The 17,274-nt window shown below is 34.5% G+C and overlaps 3 protein-coding genes across 5 annotated transcripts; 2 read left to right on the forward strand and 1 right to left on the reverse strand.

Moving 5' to 3' along the window:
- Positions 1 to 437: 437 nt before the first annotated feature.
- LOC130999804 (putative disease resistance protein RGA4) lies at positions 438 to 7,563 on the reverse strand. Of its 3 annotated transcripts, none has more exons than XM_057925451.1 (4): positions 7,407 to 7,563; positions 6,853 to 6,879; positions 1,500 to 5,106; positions 438 to 863 (listed from the first exon to the last, which is right to left on the reverse strand). In XM_057925451.1, exon 3 carries the CDS (start codon positions 5,089 to 5,091, stop codon positions 2,122 to 2,124), a length of 2,970 nt encoding a protein of 989 aa, XP_057781434.1. In that variant the 5' UTR covers positions 5,092 to 5,106; positions 6,853 to 6,879; positions 7,407 to 7,563; the 3' UTR covers positions 438 to 863; positions 1,500 to 2,121. The 3 variants fall into 3 exon arrangements, with proteins under 3 accessions (XP_057781434.1, XP_057781433.1, XP_057781436.1); XM_057925450.1 differs by having other exon boundaries at positions 6,853 to 6,886; positions 7,407 to 7,549; XM_057925453.1 differs by having other exon boundaries at positions 1,500 to 1,586; positions 2,193 to 5,106; positions 6,853 to 7,548.
- Positions 7,564 to 9,263: 1,700 nt separating this feature from the next.
- On the forward strand, positions 9,264 to 12,134 carry LOC130997022 (11S globulin seed storage protein 1-like; the record flags this gene model as incomplete). Its single annotated transcript, XM_057922301.1, is given in 4 exon segments — positions 9,264 to 9,533; positions 10,353 to 10,372; positions 10,374 to 10,818; positions 11,563 to 12,134. Coding segments are annotated over 4 exon segments (1,179 nt in total), but the record flags the coding sequence as incomplete, so codon positions are not given.
- A 1,853-nt stretch (positions 12,135 to 13,987) lies between these two features.
- On the forward strand, positions 13,988 to 17,226 carry LOC130999806 (11S globulin seed storage protein Ana o 2.0101-like). Its single transcript, XM_057925455.1, has 4 exons — positions 13,988 to 14,342; positions 14,965 to 15,227; positions 15,410 to 15,702; positions 16,064 to 17,226. Exons 1-4 carry the CDS (start codon positions 14,009 to 14,011, stop codon positions 16,605 to 16,607), a joined length of 1,434 nt encoding a protein of 477 aa, XP_057781438.1. The 5' UTR covers positions 13,988 to 14,008; the 3' UTR covers positions 16,608 to 17,226.
- Positions 17,227 to 17,274: the final 48 nt, after the last annotated feature.

The raw sequence follows: 17,274 nt of genomic DNA on the forward strand, positions 1-17,274 counted from the left end.
AACTTGTAAAAAGTGGGGGAAAATGGTGAAAATATATGTTTTCCACTCTTTTCCATCAAAGAGAACGCGCCCCCTAAAAGAAAAAGAGAAAAAGATGATAGAAAGAAGAAAACAAGGATATAAAAGCTATGCTTAATAATGCTAGAACTTGTAAGATTCTAATGGTGATGCAAATTGAAACTTTGTTTTAATGTTATACGATATGATATGATATATATGATGCATTAATTGATATGATGCTCTCTGCTTATTTATCGCCTCGAAGTTGGATGGATTATTTAAACATCCTCTGCTCATACCATTCTTATCTATCTTATCCACTAAATCAAACTTCACTTTAAAGCATTCTCAGGGCTGTATTAAAAGCTCAAATTAAAATAGAACTAGAAACACACCAAAAAAAAAAGGAAAAGAAAAGCAAGAAAGAAAAAGTGCTCTGCCCAGAAAATTCAAATTGTAGTTTCATTACTACTTTCGTCTATGCAAAATGAAGTCTTGTTACTACTTTCATCTGTTTATAAAAACAAGGAAAAACATGCAATTGATAAAGTAAAACCAAATATCCTGTCTTGCCAGTTAGAACTTACTTGCAAGATTCAAATGGTGATGCAAATTGAAACTTTGTTGTGTTATATGATATGCTCAACATTCTTTCATTGGTGTTGGTGGGATTGGGTTCAACTTCCACAGCTGCTGAATCCTCTGTTTCACTATCTTCATCTTCAACATTGTTGTCTAAATTTTTGTCATCATCCTTCTCTTCAGACTCAACAACTACACTGTCATCATTCATATTCTTCCGCCTTGTCTCCATGCTCCTCAGAAGCTCCCCTATCTCTGCCATGGCTTTAGAATCATACTCACTGCAATCAAGTATTAATGTTTGGAGTTAAAACAATAACAGATAGTTCAATTTTGATGGGATGTAACTAACAATAAACAACATGCAATAAGGCTGGACTCTGGAGTGTTGGATATTATGAAATCAAATTAATAGCTTTCTGAAGAAAAGATCATAAAAACAGAACAATAGACACATGCCTGAGAGATTGACATTTATATATCCTCATCTCATTTTGAAGCTTATTTGATTCTATTAGAAAATCTATAACAAAGCTCAGAATGGCTCAATAAGAGCTTGACAGTTACTCAAAATGCCTCTCCAAATCCACCTGAAAAGTAGACAAGAAATGAGGTACAAGATTCACATTAGCCAAGAAAAGTAATACCACTTTTGTGTCTATGGGCATAAATAGTGTTGTGAATCCTTAGTTTAGAAGTGATCTACTCAAAATAATTCCTTACAATGATCAATAAAGTTTGAGTCTTTGAGATTCATATCGATTGTGAAACAAATTGGTATCCAAACATGCATCTAATTCAACCCTCGACATAATAATCCTATCAACTAAAGTTCAAACAAAGAATATATATGGAATTACAAAAAAAAAAAATGAAAATAAGTTGACCAAGTCATCATGGAGAAAATGGATACTCACTTATTCCTTCTTCACTAGAACGCTTCCTTCACCTCCTAATTCTTTGGAGGCACCTCAAACACAACTGTTTGCTTCTTTCACTTTATTCTGTATCAATACGAAAAAGAATTATTTAATGGAAAAAAAAGCTAAGATGATAAGTGGCTGTAAAAATATAGTAAACAAACTCAAAATAATTTATCTCCTATTGTTGAAGCAACAAACTAAGGGATGAGATCAATTGTCCCACAATTTTATATATGTAACTATGTCTCATACTTATATCTATTAGTTTAATAATATTTTTTTATAAAAATAAAATTATAATACTATGAATTATTCTTAATATTTATTTCACAAAAATTAAATTTTTATAAAATTATATACCATAATTTTGAATTTTTCAACCTATTATTAACTAATGAAAGAGAAATTAAATGATTAAAAATAATTATACACCCTAATTAGATGGAATGAAGCCCAATTAATAATCAAAAAATTAAACTAAAGCATTCCAAATTGAAATTAGAGAAAAATATATAAAAATATAAATAAAATTGAAAGTGGAACATCAATCCCCAAACTAAGAGCAACTGAATTAGAAACTCCATAAAATAAGATTTTTTTTTTCAAATCCTAATAATTAGAATTTCATTTTCAAATAAAATACAAATACAACTATTTCTAGCAAAAGATATTGATACTCACCGTCACCGTCAGGGTCAATGTATTTGGAGCCATGAATTTGGAGGCGCCGCATTGCATCCACAGTCTCCAAACTTAACTTAGGAACGCCTTTGATTTTCAAATATGTCAGACGAGGGAATATAGGGAGGGATGTGATTGTGAAGCTTCTTCCTTCTGATTCTTCTTCTCCCCTCCTATCTGATATTTCTCTCAAATTCCAGCAGTCCTTTATACTCAACCAATAGAGAGTCTCGCTGTTACTCAATAACCAATCAGCTGGCAGACATTCCACACCGATCCCCCTAATTGACAAATGTTGAAGGCATGATGACGACACATGACTTGGAACACTCATCAATTGCTCACACCACTTAATTTGCAAATGTTGGAGGCGAGGAAATAGCTTCACTTCACTTCCATCCGAAATTTCTATTTCTGCCCACTCTGCCAGCTTATCCATGAAGACCAATTGAAACCTCTCGAGAGCTGGAAAAACAATGCGTGTGTCGTTGTTCACCATTCCGTAGAATGATGAATTTATACACTTCACATTGTCCAATCCAATCAACACAAGGGACTTGAGATTGGGCAACTGCCCCAACATTGGGATCTCTTCACATTCTTTGCAGTTATAGAGTATTAACGACATTAAGTTGTTAAGTAGCACCCAAGAGCCTTGAGGCGCATCTCGAACTGACATCTTCTCAGTCCATAATGGAAACCTACTGCCATTGAATCCCCGGATCTTTAACTCCCTCAGATCTGAGTGAGGTTGAAGGCTTTCCAATACATCCTCATCATTTGTTTCACCTTCTCTGCTTCCATTCCATTTCAAACACAGCGTCAATATTTTTGACTTTTTGAATAAATTGGCTTTTCCAGCCTCTTCCTTGTCATGAACCCTTTCCAGATTCCGAATCTCTAACTCTCCTTTAAGATTAATCAAACTTCCGAGCTCTTCAATTTTGCAGCCATTCTCATCGCCCACTGGAAAGCAGTTTAGCGTTTGGAGAGAAGTTAATCTCCCAATTCCCATAGGCAACTCTACCGTCGAGTACTCATTAATATAAAGATGCCTCAAGTTAATCAAGTACTTAATCGTACTTGGCAAATATACAATTTCTGTTTTTGAAATGTCAAAATATCTCAAATGTATCAACTTCCGAATATCAAATGACAACTCTTTAACTTCAGAGTCAAGACCTAAAACATGCAAACTTTCGAAGTCTGAGAAGTTGATATCAGAAATATCATCTTTGAATGATATTAATAATGAACGCACAGATTTTGCCATTTCTTTTGCGATAGGACTTGATATATCTCCGCAGTTGTCGTCTCCAAGACTGATATATCGACCTCGGCTGCTACCGCTTGTATTGTTAGAGGAACTTGAAACAGAACAAGCGAGATCATGTACAAGATCATGCATGCCATAACTTTCTACATTTCCGAAACGATCTCTCTCTGAAGCTTGCAGTAAAGAGTTATGCAGAAGAACGTTGAAAAAAATTTCACCCATGTCATCGCTTCCATCTGCTTGAAGAAAACCTTCTGCCGTCCACATCTCAATCAGTTTCTGTTTGATGATTTTGGAGCCTTTAGGAAACATCGCACAGTACGCAAAGCACTTCTTAAGTAATGGCGGAGACAGATTATCAAAGCTCAATCTTAATATGTTTGTGATATCAACTCCTCCTTCATTGGCTGAAAGCCATTTCTCCTCTATTAAACGCCATTTTTCCTTGGGTTTATTATGCAGCACTCCCCCAACTACGTTGGCAGCTAATGGCAATCCTTGACATCTTTTCGCTATCTGTGTCCCAGTGGCCTCAAGTTCTGACGGAACATCTTCTTTTCCAAAGGCTTTTACTCTGATTATTGACCAACACTCTTCATCCGATAAGCCTTTCAACTGATGTACATGAAGTGGATTCACAATTGAAGCCACGTTCATATTTCTGGTCGTAACAACAATGGCATTTCCTTTGACGACACCACTAACTCCCAACAAGGAATTAATAAAATCTTCCCATTTGGAACGCTCTTCATTCCAGACGTCATCGAGTACAAGAAGATAAGTTTTATCTTCCAAAGCTATTTTAAGCTTTGAAAGAATATCTTGCTTACTCTCAACTGCACCTTCATCAGACTTTGAAAGAATATCTTTGTTATTTTGGGAAACCTCTTTGAGAATTTTCTTGAAAAGAATTATTGGATCAAAATTTGGAGAAACATGCACCCAAATATATGACCTAAACCGATTATCATTCTTCAGACGATTCAAGACTTTCCTAGTCAAAGTTGTCTTCCCCAATCCCCCCATCCCTACAATGGAAATGACGGACACTGCGTGTTCACCAATTGTGATGCTATTGGCGGTAAGCATCTCAACTACTTTCGACGCAGCATCATCTCTTCCAATAAAAATTGGATCAAGAGTGTATGCAGCAGTTTCCACAGCAGCAATAACCAAAGCAGGCTCATTGGCAAGCTTCTCTACCAGGCCAAACTTGTCCACCTCTTCGTTAATGGACTCCAAATTCTCATTGATTTCTTTGATTTTAAGAGCCATATTTCGAGAACGTGAAATATGCTTGAAGCATGAGAAGCATGATGGTACCTTTGCCAGCTTCTTGGGTTCAGCGGCCTTGATTTGTTTGGAGAGAATATGATAGTTGAATTCATCCAAAACATTGTCAGCATCGAACACCACGTCTTCAAGCTTCTTCAGCCAGCACTTGACAGCTTCCTGGGTGATGGTACGCGTCTCGGCATCGTTCAAGAAATTTTTTATCATGTCGAGACTCCCGGCTAGCTTTGCGGCATCTTTTTTGAGATCTCGGATCTGAGAGATCTCATTGTTGGAGAGGTCGATGAGGTTTTGAACTAGAGGTTGAAGGACGGCGGCAGCAACTTCTCCTTCCATTCTTTGTGCCGATAACTTAGAGGGAGAAAGAGAGAAATTGAGTGAGAGAGAGAGCTAAGGAATAGAAATGGATGAGTGATGCAAGTTGAAGCAGGGCTCCCAAATTTTGAGTTTTTTTTTTAATAAATATATATAGATATATGTTTATACCTATTATAAAATAATTTTGTTTTATAAAAGAGTATTTGGTTATTATATTCTCTCATATATACTTAATTTAAGGATAATTCTGTTATTTAAAACTATATAATCTATGAAATATTGTTTGTTATTATTACTATTATACTTATCTTTTAATAAAAAAAATGCTTAATATGTATGAAATGCTAAAAAAAATTATAATGTATTGAAACTAATTTGTAATATACTAAAAATATATAATATATGAACATGTTGTTTGTTATTATTATTATTATGCTTGCCTTTTAATAAAAAATGTTTCAAATATACGTACGGAATGTCCAAAAAAAGTTTTGTGATATATTGAAACTATATCACAACAAAAATCCTCCTCTCCAAATAAGCCGAGAATTGGGAGGAAAATAATTACATATTTAGAATTGACATTGATGAAATTCTGAAAATAGAGATAAATGAGAGTGTTTTTTTTTTTAAAGCATCAAAACGATATCGTTTAGATGTTTAAGTTGGAAAAAAATGTCCAAAAAACAGTTCATGTTAGACTCTTATGAGATGAATCATCTTTTCATCATCAAATTTCATATAGCAAATTAAATATTTTATGAAAAATGCTAAATATTTAAAGAATTTTTAAGAGAAAACAAAATTTAGAAACACAAATCACTTATAACCTTTATTTTTATATATAAAAAGTGACTTTTAACCGAACTGTACTTATACTCATTAGATAAATTTATAACTTTAGAAGTAGTTATATATTTATGTTTACAAAGTACTATCATTTTGATTTTAAAGGTGTGAAGAATATTCATGCATGTCCCAATCCATATATATACCGCGATATGAAAATGTGAACACTAAACACAAATTACTGATCCTCACCAGCAAATATTTATAGCTTGAAAATCTGTGCCAAAAGCGATATTAAAAAAAAGTTGAACATGAAGGATATGGTTAAGTAAAGTGTGAGTAAATGGTGTAAACTATAAATAAAATTATGAAAATTATGTGTGAGCTAAATAGTGTCAAAAAATATGGTGCATAAATTTCGAAGATGTATAAAAAAAAGGTGCATAAACATGGGAGGACAGATTAAGTTCTATAAAATGAAATGATTATACTCATAAAAAATTATTTATTAAAATAAGTTATCTTTACGTGATACACGTCATCTCTGTTAGTATTTATAAAAAAGGCCAATTACTTAACCCATCAAATATAGTAGATCTCTTTCACAACTCAATTTTAATGGGACATTTCCTCATAATAATAATAATAATAATAATAATAATAATAATAATGGGACTCTTTCCCCCACTTTATACACATCTTAATTGTGATAATTTATTAAACCCATTGCTCCCAAAAAACACTAAATATAATTTTCATGGACATAATGAGTATATATCATAGGGCGTAATCCAAATAAAAATTTGTTATTGTAAGAATTAAGAAAACTCTATCATCAAAATATATGAGCAAAACTCAAAGTATCAAATCTCATAAGAGAATGGCCAAACATGATAATTAGTACAAAAGGAAACACCAAAAAAAAGAAGAAAAAAAATCTCAAATTTTCACTACACACAATCAACAAGCAGAATTGAAATTCATCTTCACCTTAATTAAAGACGGCGGTAGCAGCTGCTGCTTCCTTAGAGAGAGAGACAGAGAAATTGAGTGAGTGAGAGAGAGAGAGAGAGAGGATTAAGGAGCAGAATTGGATGAGTGATGCAAGCTCAAGATCAGTTTATAGCATTTCATTCATTCAAGATATGGTTTTCCTTTTTCATTTCTTATATTTCAATCTTCGCCGACGCGTTTTTTAATACTTTGACTTTGAACATTAGTTGATGAATGTTTTTTAATACTACGGAATAAATTATGTTTACAAAGTACTATCATTTTGATTTTTAAGGTGTGAAGAATATTCATGCATGTCTCAATCCATATATATACGGCCATATGAAAATGTAAACACTAAACACAAATTATTGATCCTCACCAGCAAATATATATAGCTTGAAAATCTGTGCAAAAGAGATATAAAAAAAAAGTCGAACATGAAGGATATTGCTAAGTAAATTGTGAGTAAATGGTATAAACTATAAATAAAATAATGAAAATTATGTGTGAACACGCAATCAACAAGCAGAATCGAAATTCATCTTCACCTTCCCTACTGCGCTTTAATGTCGGCTGCTTCCTTGCTTTGTGTTAGCTGATAACTTAGAGAGAGAAAGAGCGAAATTGAGTGAGAGAGAGAGAGAGAGAGGATTAAGGAACAGAATTGGATGAGTGATGCAAGCTCAAGATCAGTTTATAGCCTTTCATTCATTCATGATATGGTTTTCCTTTCATTCATTTAAGATATGGTTTTCTTTTTTTCATTTTTAATAATTCAATCTTTGCCGACACTTTTTTTAAACTATGACTTTGACTATGTGGTAAACATATACAAATATGATACCTTTATAAATCAGTTACATAGAAATTTATATGCATTACCTCTTTATAATGCAATTTAATATTTCCAATTAAAAGACAAGAAAATTGAACATTCTTCTTTTTCCCGGTTCACATAATACTTCAAGATGTATTTTTTTTTTCCCTCTAAATAAAATAATAATATAATAAAGTATAAATTTGTTCATCAGTTACTTGACTTTATTTTTTCTCTCTTATTTCTTCCCTCTATTTTATGATTTATTGTAATTAAGGTTTTGTATTTTGTTTCTGAATATAACTGCCATTATTTATTTTAGTATGTTGTTAGAATAAATTAATCGTTATGCAATATTTAAATATTATGCTTGATTAACTATTTTATCAAAAATGTTTAAATTAGATTATAATTAAATATGCTTGAGCATAAATATAATTATTTATAAATATATGTGATACTATAATAATTAAATGACAAAATTATTCTAATGAGTGGAATGTAGAGTTGATTATTGGAGATGAAATAGAAGAAACTCCATTTTACTTAATTCTAACTAAGAGCATCTCAAGTGGGAGGCGTTATAAGATAGTCCCCACCTTGGCGCCTCCCTTTCTCCAGTGCATTGATGCTATAATAGGCGTTATAATCCTCATTTTTATTTAATCTCATTTTTACTTTTCTATTTTAATATTTAACATTTTATTAAAGTTAAAATTAAACATTACATTAAGTAAATTGTTATAAATAAATGACTATTAAATTGACAAAACTATCAAACAAATTAATTGTACTAAATTGAAAAAGACATTTCCGAAAAAAATAGGACCACTATGAATTGCATTTGTCCGACTTGAAGACATACAGAGCTATTCGGTTTGAAATGTGATTTTGATGTTCTTTTATTCTATTTTCTTCTTCTTTTTTTTTTTTTTATTTCAGGCGCGCGCGTGAAATTTGCGCCGGAACAACCAGCAGTTCGAGTGCGCCGGCGTCGCAGCCGTCAGGAACTACATCAAGCCCAGAGGCCTTCTCCTGCCCCACTACAACAATGCGCCTCAGCTCCTCTATTTTTTCACATTATTTTCACATTATTTTCTTTTATTATTTTGGATTAATCATAGGTTGTGTCTCAATTTTAAATCTAATTGTTAAAATAGGACTGTAATTTTCAATCTTTTTCAGAAAGAGAACTAGCTATATGTTACTGAATTTGAAAATGAAGACTATAGCTTTCATTTTTCCACATCTAGAGACTAGACTCCTATTTCGGAACGTGATAGAAACTATAGGCCTTATTTTGATGTGTTAAATATGAATATAAATGTAAAAAACCGGAAGATATAGTCTTAATTTTCAAATTCTGTAATATATATGCCTCATTTTCAAGTAATTCGTAATATATACTCTTCTTTCTGAAAAACATCAAAAGTTACTGTCCTATTTTAACAATTAGCTCCTCAATTTTCAGTGCTCTAGAAAAAATGGCCTCAATATTTTTTTACAATATTTATTATTTAAATCTAATACTTTATGTGCTCCTCGATATTTTCTTGATGGGCTAGTTGTTCAAATATTTATAGTTTGATTGTCGAAAAATGCAGGCAGAGGACTGCTCGGAGTAGTGATTCCCGGCTGCGCCGAGACCTTCGAGACCGAGATGAGGCAGCGAGACCATGACCGGAGCAGGAGCTTCGTGGATCGGCACCAGAAGGTCCGCCAGTTCAGGCAAGGCGACGTTATCGCCTTGCCGGCCGGGTTCACTCTCTGGTTTTACAACAACGGCGACGAGAGGCTCGAGACCGTCGCGTTGCTCGACACCGGCAACCAAATCAACCAGCTCGATCACGCATTCAGGGTGCGTTTTGCTTTGTTCTTCATTTATTATGATAAATTAATGATGTGAGTGGTAAAAAAAGATAGGAAAAATTTATCGCACAATTTTTTTATTCCATATTTTTAAGATAAAAAAGAAATCTAAAGAATATGAAAAGTTTATTATCAAGAACTAGGTTATATTAATACCTCATGATAATATTGTATGTTATTAATTACGTACTCCCTCCGTTTTCTTATAAGTGTCTCATTTAGCTCATTTTTTTGTTTCTCAATAAGTGTCCCATTTCAAAAGAGTATATTTATGACATTTTTTCTATTTTATCCTTATTTAATACTTGTATGAATATAATAATTAGTTGTATATATACATTTATTATGATAATTACTAAGGTTACAAATGTAAAATATCTTATTTTATTGGTATGTGTATTTTGACTGCTATGGACACTTAATAACAAACGGAGGAAGGAGGAAGTAAGAATTAGAGTGAAAAATGTGAGAAAATGAATTGTTCGAAAAAGATTTACATCATGATAGGGAAAAATTATCCCACCTTATAGAAAATTGTCCAAAATTTTAATGAAGTGGAAATTCAATTTTGATCATATGTAGCTGTAGGATTTTGAATAAATTTTCAAACGTAGCAGAAATCGACTCAATCGAATATATCCATTATTTGTACGATTTTGATCGATTGTTATATATTTCATTGGAAAGCTTATTGAGACGGCTAAAATGAAAAAAAGAGTGAAAATATATGTTCACTAAAATTTGGAAAGCTTATTCAGACGACTAAAATGAAAAAAAAAGAGTGAAAATATATATTTTCCACGTGCAGAACTTCTTCCTAGCCGGAAAGCCACGAAGCACAAGGCTCCGAAAGCTACCGTAGCCGCCGGAGGGGAGAAAGCGAACAAAGCGAGAGGGACAACATTTTCAATCCATTCGACGACGAGCTTCTGGCCGAGATCTTCAACGTGGACATAGAGACGGCGAGGAAATTGAAGAGCCAAGACGACTTCCGAGGGCAAATCGTGCAGGCCGACAGGTTCGACATCGTCTTCCCCGGGCACGAGGAGGAGGAGAGGGAGAGCCGCAGGCGGGGCCGGTGGTGGGACAACCTCGAAGCCTCGAACGGGCTCGAGGAGACCCTCTGCAGTGCCAGGTTGAGGCTCAACTTGGATGAGCCGGCGCGGGCGGATGTGTACAACCCCCGCGGCGGCCGCATCAGCGCCGCCAACAGCCAGAAGCTCCCCATCCTCAGCTGGCTCCGCCTTAGCGCTGAGAAAGGGGTCCTCTACAAGGTAATGTTCGAATCCCCACATTTTTTTTAAGAGAGGATTAATAATGATTCTTCATTTTCTCGTTCGAGCTCTCGCCTTGAAAAAAATTCGTTTTTAAATAGAAATTTATTTGGTATTATTTTACGTAAAAATAATTTTTACTATTGAATTATGAAATGGAACAAGTTTTTCTATGAGTAAAATTTATGTTTAAATGGAACATCTATTTGCTACTGATTAATTATTGAGTTCCGAAAGGGGACAAGTCTTTTATGGATACAATTTATTTTTAAATAGAACAGTTTTTAAAAAATAAATAATTAATATAAGTAAATAAAGAAATTTAAAAACTTGCGCAACAGAGGACTTGAAACAAATAGAACACCTTTGTTAGGATGAAGACATTGTCTTGCTATTTTCATGTGAAGAAGAAATTGTCTTAATATTTGATGTATTTCACTTTTGTCTTATTATCAAATTTGTTATTTTAAAATAAAAGTTATCATAATATAATTAATTATAATTAACATTTATAACCGAAAAAATTGAGGTTTAAAAAAATTGTATATGTACACTAATTATAAAGTTATTAATCTTAATAAATTATTAACTAATAAATTGAAATTAAATACTAAAATAATTGTATATTGTTCATAATATACCCTACTTAATAAAAGTGCTCCAATTATTTATGAAAAATCTGAAATAAATTAGGATTCATCAGTATATTATATTGATTAGATCTATTTTATACATGCTATGCAGAATGCGATCATGGCGCCAACCTGGAACGCGAACGCCCACTCGGTGATCTACATCACGCGAGGGAGCGGCCGATTCCAGGTGGTGGGCCAGGCCGGGAAGGCCGTGTTCGACGGCGAGGTGAGGGAGGGGCAGATGATCATAGTCCCACAGAACTTCGCGGTGATAAAGAAGGCGAACGACGAGGAGGGCCTCGAGTGGATCTCCTTCAAGACCAACGACAACGCCATCGTCACCCCGCTGGCCGGCCGGCTATCGGCCCTCCGGGCAATGCCGGAGGAGGTGCTCATGAGCGCCTACGACATCTCGAGGGAGGATGCTAGGAATTTGAAGTTTAAAAGAGAGGAATCGAGGATCATGAGCTCGACTAGCAGGCGTTCATCGAGATATCCTAGCCGTCCATGGCCGATTGAGTATGCCTTGGATGTGATCAAGTCTATGATGTAAACAAACGTAAAAAGTAGATATTCCACCAAAATTAATGTAGGGTTTTTGGAATAATGAGGGCTTCGATGTGTAATATGATGGAATGTGGTTTCGTTTGAGTGAATAAAATTGGGTTGGTAGTCTTTTAATTCCTTTTTGGATTCTTCTACACAACTCACTTAAGCTAATCCGAAAATGAAAAGCAAATTATAGTTTGGGATTATTTAATTAGGAGGCGTTTACTTTTGCATGATAGATATATAAGATGTACGATTCAATATTTTTATTTTTAAAAATAAGATTATTCCAATCTCACTCTTTTAATGGGATAACAATTACGCAAATAACAATTACGCAAAAGTAACGTAATGATAGAAATAATTAAAGGCCTTAAGATATGCCAAATTAAGTTTCAATCCATCAAAATAAACAAAGGATTAATTTTACTATTTTTATCTATCCAGACTAATCCTTCAAAACGCCTCCTTAATAATAAATTATTTAGGAGGTTCGATATAGCACTTGGGATATAGTATTTTTTTCCCCCAACTTTGGTGTTCATTATATATTTTTTACTTTCTTCGTCAATTTTAATATGTTTTGATTTAGTTTGATTTTATAATTATTATCTAGGTTTCACTCATTCAATTAAGGTTTATAATTATTTTTTATATATTTAATTTACCTTTTTATATCTTAAAAAATGATTATTTAGCTTGATTATTCCAAAATTAGAGTATATTATTTTTTTTTAAATTTTATTTTTTTTAATAAATGTTAATTAGAGTTCATAATACAATAGTAATTTTTTAGCTTATATGAATGATTAATACTGCAATAGTTATTAATTAATAGTGAAATACGATCGAACAATGAGACATAAAATTTGGGATAGAGGATTTCATTCGCCAAAACAATGGGTCCGTTTGTAGAAATCAAATGATATCACAGTGAAATAAATTTGCAACTATGAATATGTGGACGATTATTTATTACTATTATTGTTGTTGTTACCATTAGGAAATGGAAAGAATTTATTATTAGCTTAAGGAAAACACTTGAAAGTGTAATCATGTATCCAAGAGAATGGTTTAAAAAAGGTCAAGTTATATATTATATAAAATAAAAATCATTTTCAATCTTTAGACCGTGAATATGTATTTTGAATTCATCACTTTACTAAATGAATTTGTGATTTAGTCGTGCGGGATTCGAAATCTCATACATGGCAAAACTTTCACATTTTCTCAATTCATTAATTTTTCAACGAATTCATAATAGACTTCTTTTATACAATAAATTTAATTTCTATAATAACACTCCCAATGTCCCTATATATATATAAAGTGCAAACATGAGATTTTAACGCTTTGACACCTCCATTGAAACTCATCCACACATGTAATCGAAGTAAATATTTTTAACCTGCAAACAAACACCTGCGCAGTATAGCTACAAGAGTATATATAGAGTCAGATGATTTTTTAGGACAATAACTTATGTTGATTTGGAAATTAGGACAAAAACTTTCAGACTTGTAAAAATAGGACACTAATTTTTTTTAGAGTAAAATAAGACATTAATTAATAAGCGTCATAAAAATAGGACATTGCTCGGCCGATAATTGGCCGAAAAATGTCCTGCGGGTGCAAGATTTATTAATTAGTGTCCTATTTTACTCCAAAAAAAATTAGTGTCCTATTTTTACAAGTCCAAAAGTTTTTGTCCTAATTTCCAAATCAACCTAAATTACTGCCCTAAAAAACCCTCGAAATCAGTATATATATGTATAAATTATATGATACCATCAAAAATCAAAGAAAAAAATAAAATCTGTAAATCATGCATGCATGAATGCCACATAGCGAAAATGGGAAATATAGTCATCAACCATGCATGCATAAAAAACAAGCACACGCATTCACACGTGTCGAGCCTCACCTCCCCTCCCCACTTGTATATAAATCCCCCTCTCCTCTCACTTCCATCAACACAAACACACCTCTCTCTCTCTCTAGCAGCCATGGCTAACATAGCTATCTCCCTCTCTCTCTGCGTGAGCCTCCTCTTCCTCTTCCATGGCTGCCTTGCTCAGCAGCAGCAGCAGTTCTGGCAGCGCATGCAGTCGCAGCAGCAACACCGCTTCCGCGCCAAGACCCAATGCCAAATCCAGCAGCTCTCCGCCCGCGAGCCCACCTTCCGATTCCAGTCGGAGGCCGGCGTCAGCGAGTACTGGGACGCCTCCAACGACGAGTTCGAGTGCGCCGGCATCGAGTTCGTCCGCCACCAAGTGCAGCCCAAGGGCCTCGTGCTTCCCTTCTACACCAACGCCCCAAGGCTCACCTTCATTGTCGAAGGTGATTTTTTTTTTTTAAATCTTGATATTGATTTTTTAAGGCATAATCTTAAATTAACCTTAATTTTTTATCCTATAATTTTTTAACTTGAATTTGAAAAATTAGATATATGTTTCCTCTAAGCAGAAAATATTTGTATGTATTGGTTTAGTGGTAGTGTGATTTATGTCTAAGACTAAAGGTCTCAAGTCTTAGATTTGAATGTGGACACACATGTAATGAGTTAATTGTTAAAATACGACCGTAATTTTTAGTGTTTTTTTAAAAAGAGGACTGTATGTTATGGAATTTTAAAATAAGGACTATATATAGCTTCCATTTTTTACGTTTACATTCCTATTTCGGGTCGTGATGGAAGCTATAATCCCCATTTTGATGTATTAAGAGTGTGAACAACGTAGATAAGTATAAATTATATTTGTAATTTTTTGAAATTAGGCTAAAAAATTACTCCTGAGAATCAAATTCCGGACTATACATACTTTAAAAATATTTTTTTAAGAATAAATTATATTTGTAATTTTTTGTAATTTTTTAAATTTACACTACTATTCTTCTTGAAATTAATTCCGATTTTGATTATTAGTTTCTGGTCATTTATATTATGCATTGAAATTTGCAGGTAGCGGAATTTTGGGGACTGTGATTCCGGGATGTGCGGAGACTTATGAATCCGAGGAGTCGGGATCGAGCTCGCGCTACTCCGGAGAAGAAGGCCGGAGGGGCGACCGCCACCAGAAACTCAGGCGGTTCCGCCGCGGCGACGTCATCGCCTTGCCGGAGGGTATCACCACCTTCGTTTACAACGACGGAGACGCCCCATTGACCTACGTGTCGATGATGGACATTGGCAATGACAACAACCAGCTTGATTTCAAATTCAGAGTAAGAAACTAATTAATTATAAGGGAAAAAAATAGAATATTCATTTTATAATTATAAATAAAGGATATTTCCACCGTCTCTAAAAATTGTGGTCTTATTAATATATTAGTACGTACTAAAAAATTGTGGTATTTTCTTATTTGAGAATAATAATAATATATATGTATGATATTTTGTTGCAGAAATTCCTCCTTGCCGGAAACCCAGAATCCATCGATAGGCCGCAGGGAGAGGGAAGATACATGAGGAGGAGAGGCGAAAAAGAAGCGCAAGAAACACGAAACGTATTCTATGGCTTCGACGAGGAGCTTCTAGCGGAAGCATTCAACGCCGATCCGGAGCTAATGAGGAAGCTGCAGGGTCGGGAGGATGAGCGAGGCATCATCGTCCACGCCGAGAAGCTGAGGATGGTGCTCCCGGAGTGGGAAAGCGAGGACGAGGAGCGTCAAGACCAACGACGAGGCTACTATAACGGGTAAGAGATACATGAACAAAAGGTTATATTATCTTATGACAGTTTGCAAAAATAAGTCAATTTTTTTGGACAGGTAGAATTGGGGACCATTTTATTTCACAATTCAATGTCCGTGGGCCATATTTGGGACATATCAGGCTATTTTGCTTTTAATATGGCTCACGGATATCGAATTAGGCCCAAATGTGACCCCTAGACACCCAAATCTAAAATAAAATGATCAAATTCTATAAATTCTAAAAAAGAAAAAAATTTACAAATTGTCCTAAGATAATGAGCTAAAAATGTTTTAAGCTCCAAAAGAGTAATTATAAACTATAGCCACATACATTTGATTAAAGAGAGACTTTGGGTACCTCAGGTTAGAAGAAACCTTCTGCTCATACAAAATCAAGAGGAACTTGGACCACCCGACGAGCGCCGATCTCTACAACCCACGCGGCGGCCGCATCAGCAACGTCAACAGCCAGTCCCTCCCCATCCTCAACTACGTCCAGCTCAGCGCGCAACGAGGGATCCTCTACAAGAACGCCGTTGTCGCGCCCCAATGGTGCACGAACGCCCACTCCGCCATGTACGTGACCCGAGGAAGCGCCCGAGTTCAAGTGGTCGGAACCCAAGGAAGGTCGGTCTTCGACGGAGAAGTGAGCGAGGGGCAGCTCTTGATCGTACCACAAAACTTCGTAGTCGTGAAGAAGGCTAGCCAGGAAGGATTCGAGTGGATCGCGTTCAAGACCAACGACAACGCCATGAACGCGCAGCTCGCCGGCCGGCTCTCGGCCATCCGAGCAATGCCGAACGAGGTTCTGATGAACGCCTTCGGCATTTCGAGAGACGAAGCTAAGAGCTTGAAGTTTGGGAGGGAAGAATCCACTCTTTTTAGCCCATCGCAGAGATATGCATAAATCTGGGTGTAGTGAAATTTTGTGGCAATAAAAGATGCATCTCCTCGTTGTGGAAATGTGTGAATTAACGAGTTTTGTTGAACTATAGTAGCGCAATAAAAGAATGTTACTGAAATTAGAGAAGAATGGTGATTTCGCGATTTTAGTTTCTACAAAACTTGATAATAAAAAGTGAACTAATAAAATAACTACTTTAAAATATTGAAGATAAAACTTAGCCATTAATTAATATAAAAAATAAAAATAAAGCAACACACTCTTTTTAATTAATGCAAAAGGAGTAAAAGATGTGAAACATGTGAAAATATATATTTCTACCCTATAAAACTTGTAAAAAGTGGGGAAAAATGGTGAAAATATATGTTTTCCACTCTTTTCCATCAAAGAGAACGCGCCCCTAAAAGAAAAGGAGAAAAAGATGATAGAAAGAAGAAAACAAGGATATAAAAGTTATGCTTAATAATGCTAGAACTTGTAAGATTCTAATTGTGATGCAAATTGAAACTTTGTTTTAATGTTATATGATATGATGCATTAATTGATATGATGCTCTCTGCTTATTTATCGCCTCGAAGTTGGATGGATTATTTAAACATCCTCTACTCATACCATTCTTATCTATCTTATCCACTAAATCAAACTTCCCTTTAAAGCATTCTCAAGGCTG

This window comes from Salvia miltiorrhiza, chromosome 8, assembly GCF_028751815.1.
Source record: "Salvia miltiorrhiza cultivar Shanhuang (shh) chromosome 8, IMPLAD_Smil_shh, whole genome shotgun sequence".
Classification (NCBI taxonomy): domain Eukaryota; kingdom Viridiplantae; phylum Streptophyta; class Magnoliopsida; order Lamiales; family Lamiaceae; genus Salvia; species Salvia miltiorrhiza.

Bases quoted from the DNA above. Each gene is read 5' to 3' on its own strand.
- LOC130999804 (XM_057925451.1), bottom strand. From the start codon at position 5,091: ATGGAAGGAGAAGTTGCTGCCGCCGTCCTTCAACCTCTAGTTCAAAAC.
- LOC130999806 (XM_057925455.1), top strand. From the start codon at position 14,009: ATGGCTAACATAGCTATCTCCCTCTCTCTCTGCGTGAGCCTCCTCTTC. The intron at 14,343-14,964 runs GTGATTTTTTTT...TGAAATTTGCAG, and splicing joins GCTCACCTTCATTGTCGAAG to GTAGCGGAATTTTGGGGACT. The intron at 15,703-16,063 runs GTAAGAGATACA...TGGGTACCTCAG, and splicing joins CGACGAGGCTACTATAACGG to GTTAGAAGAAACCTTCTGCT.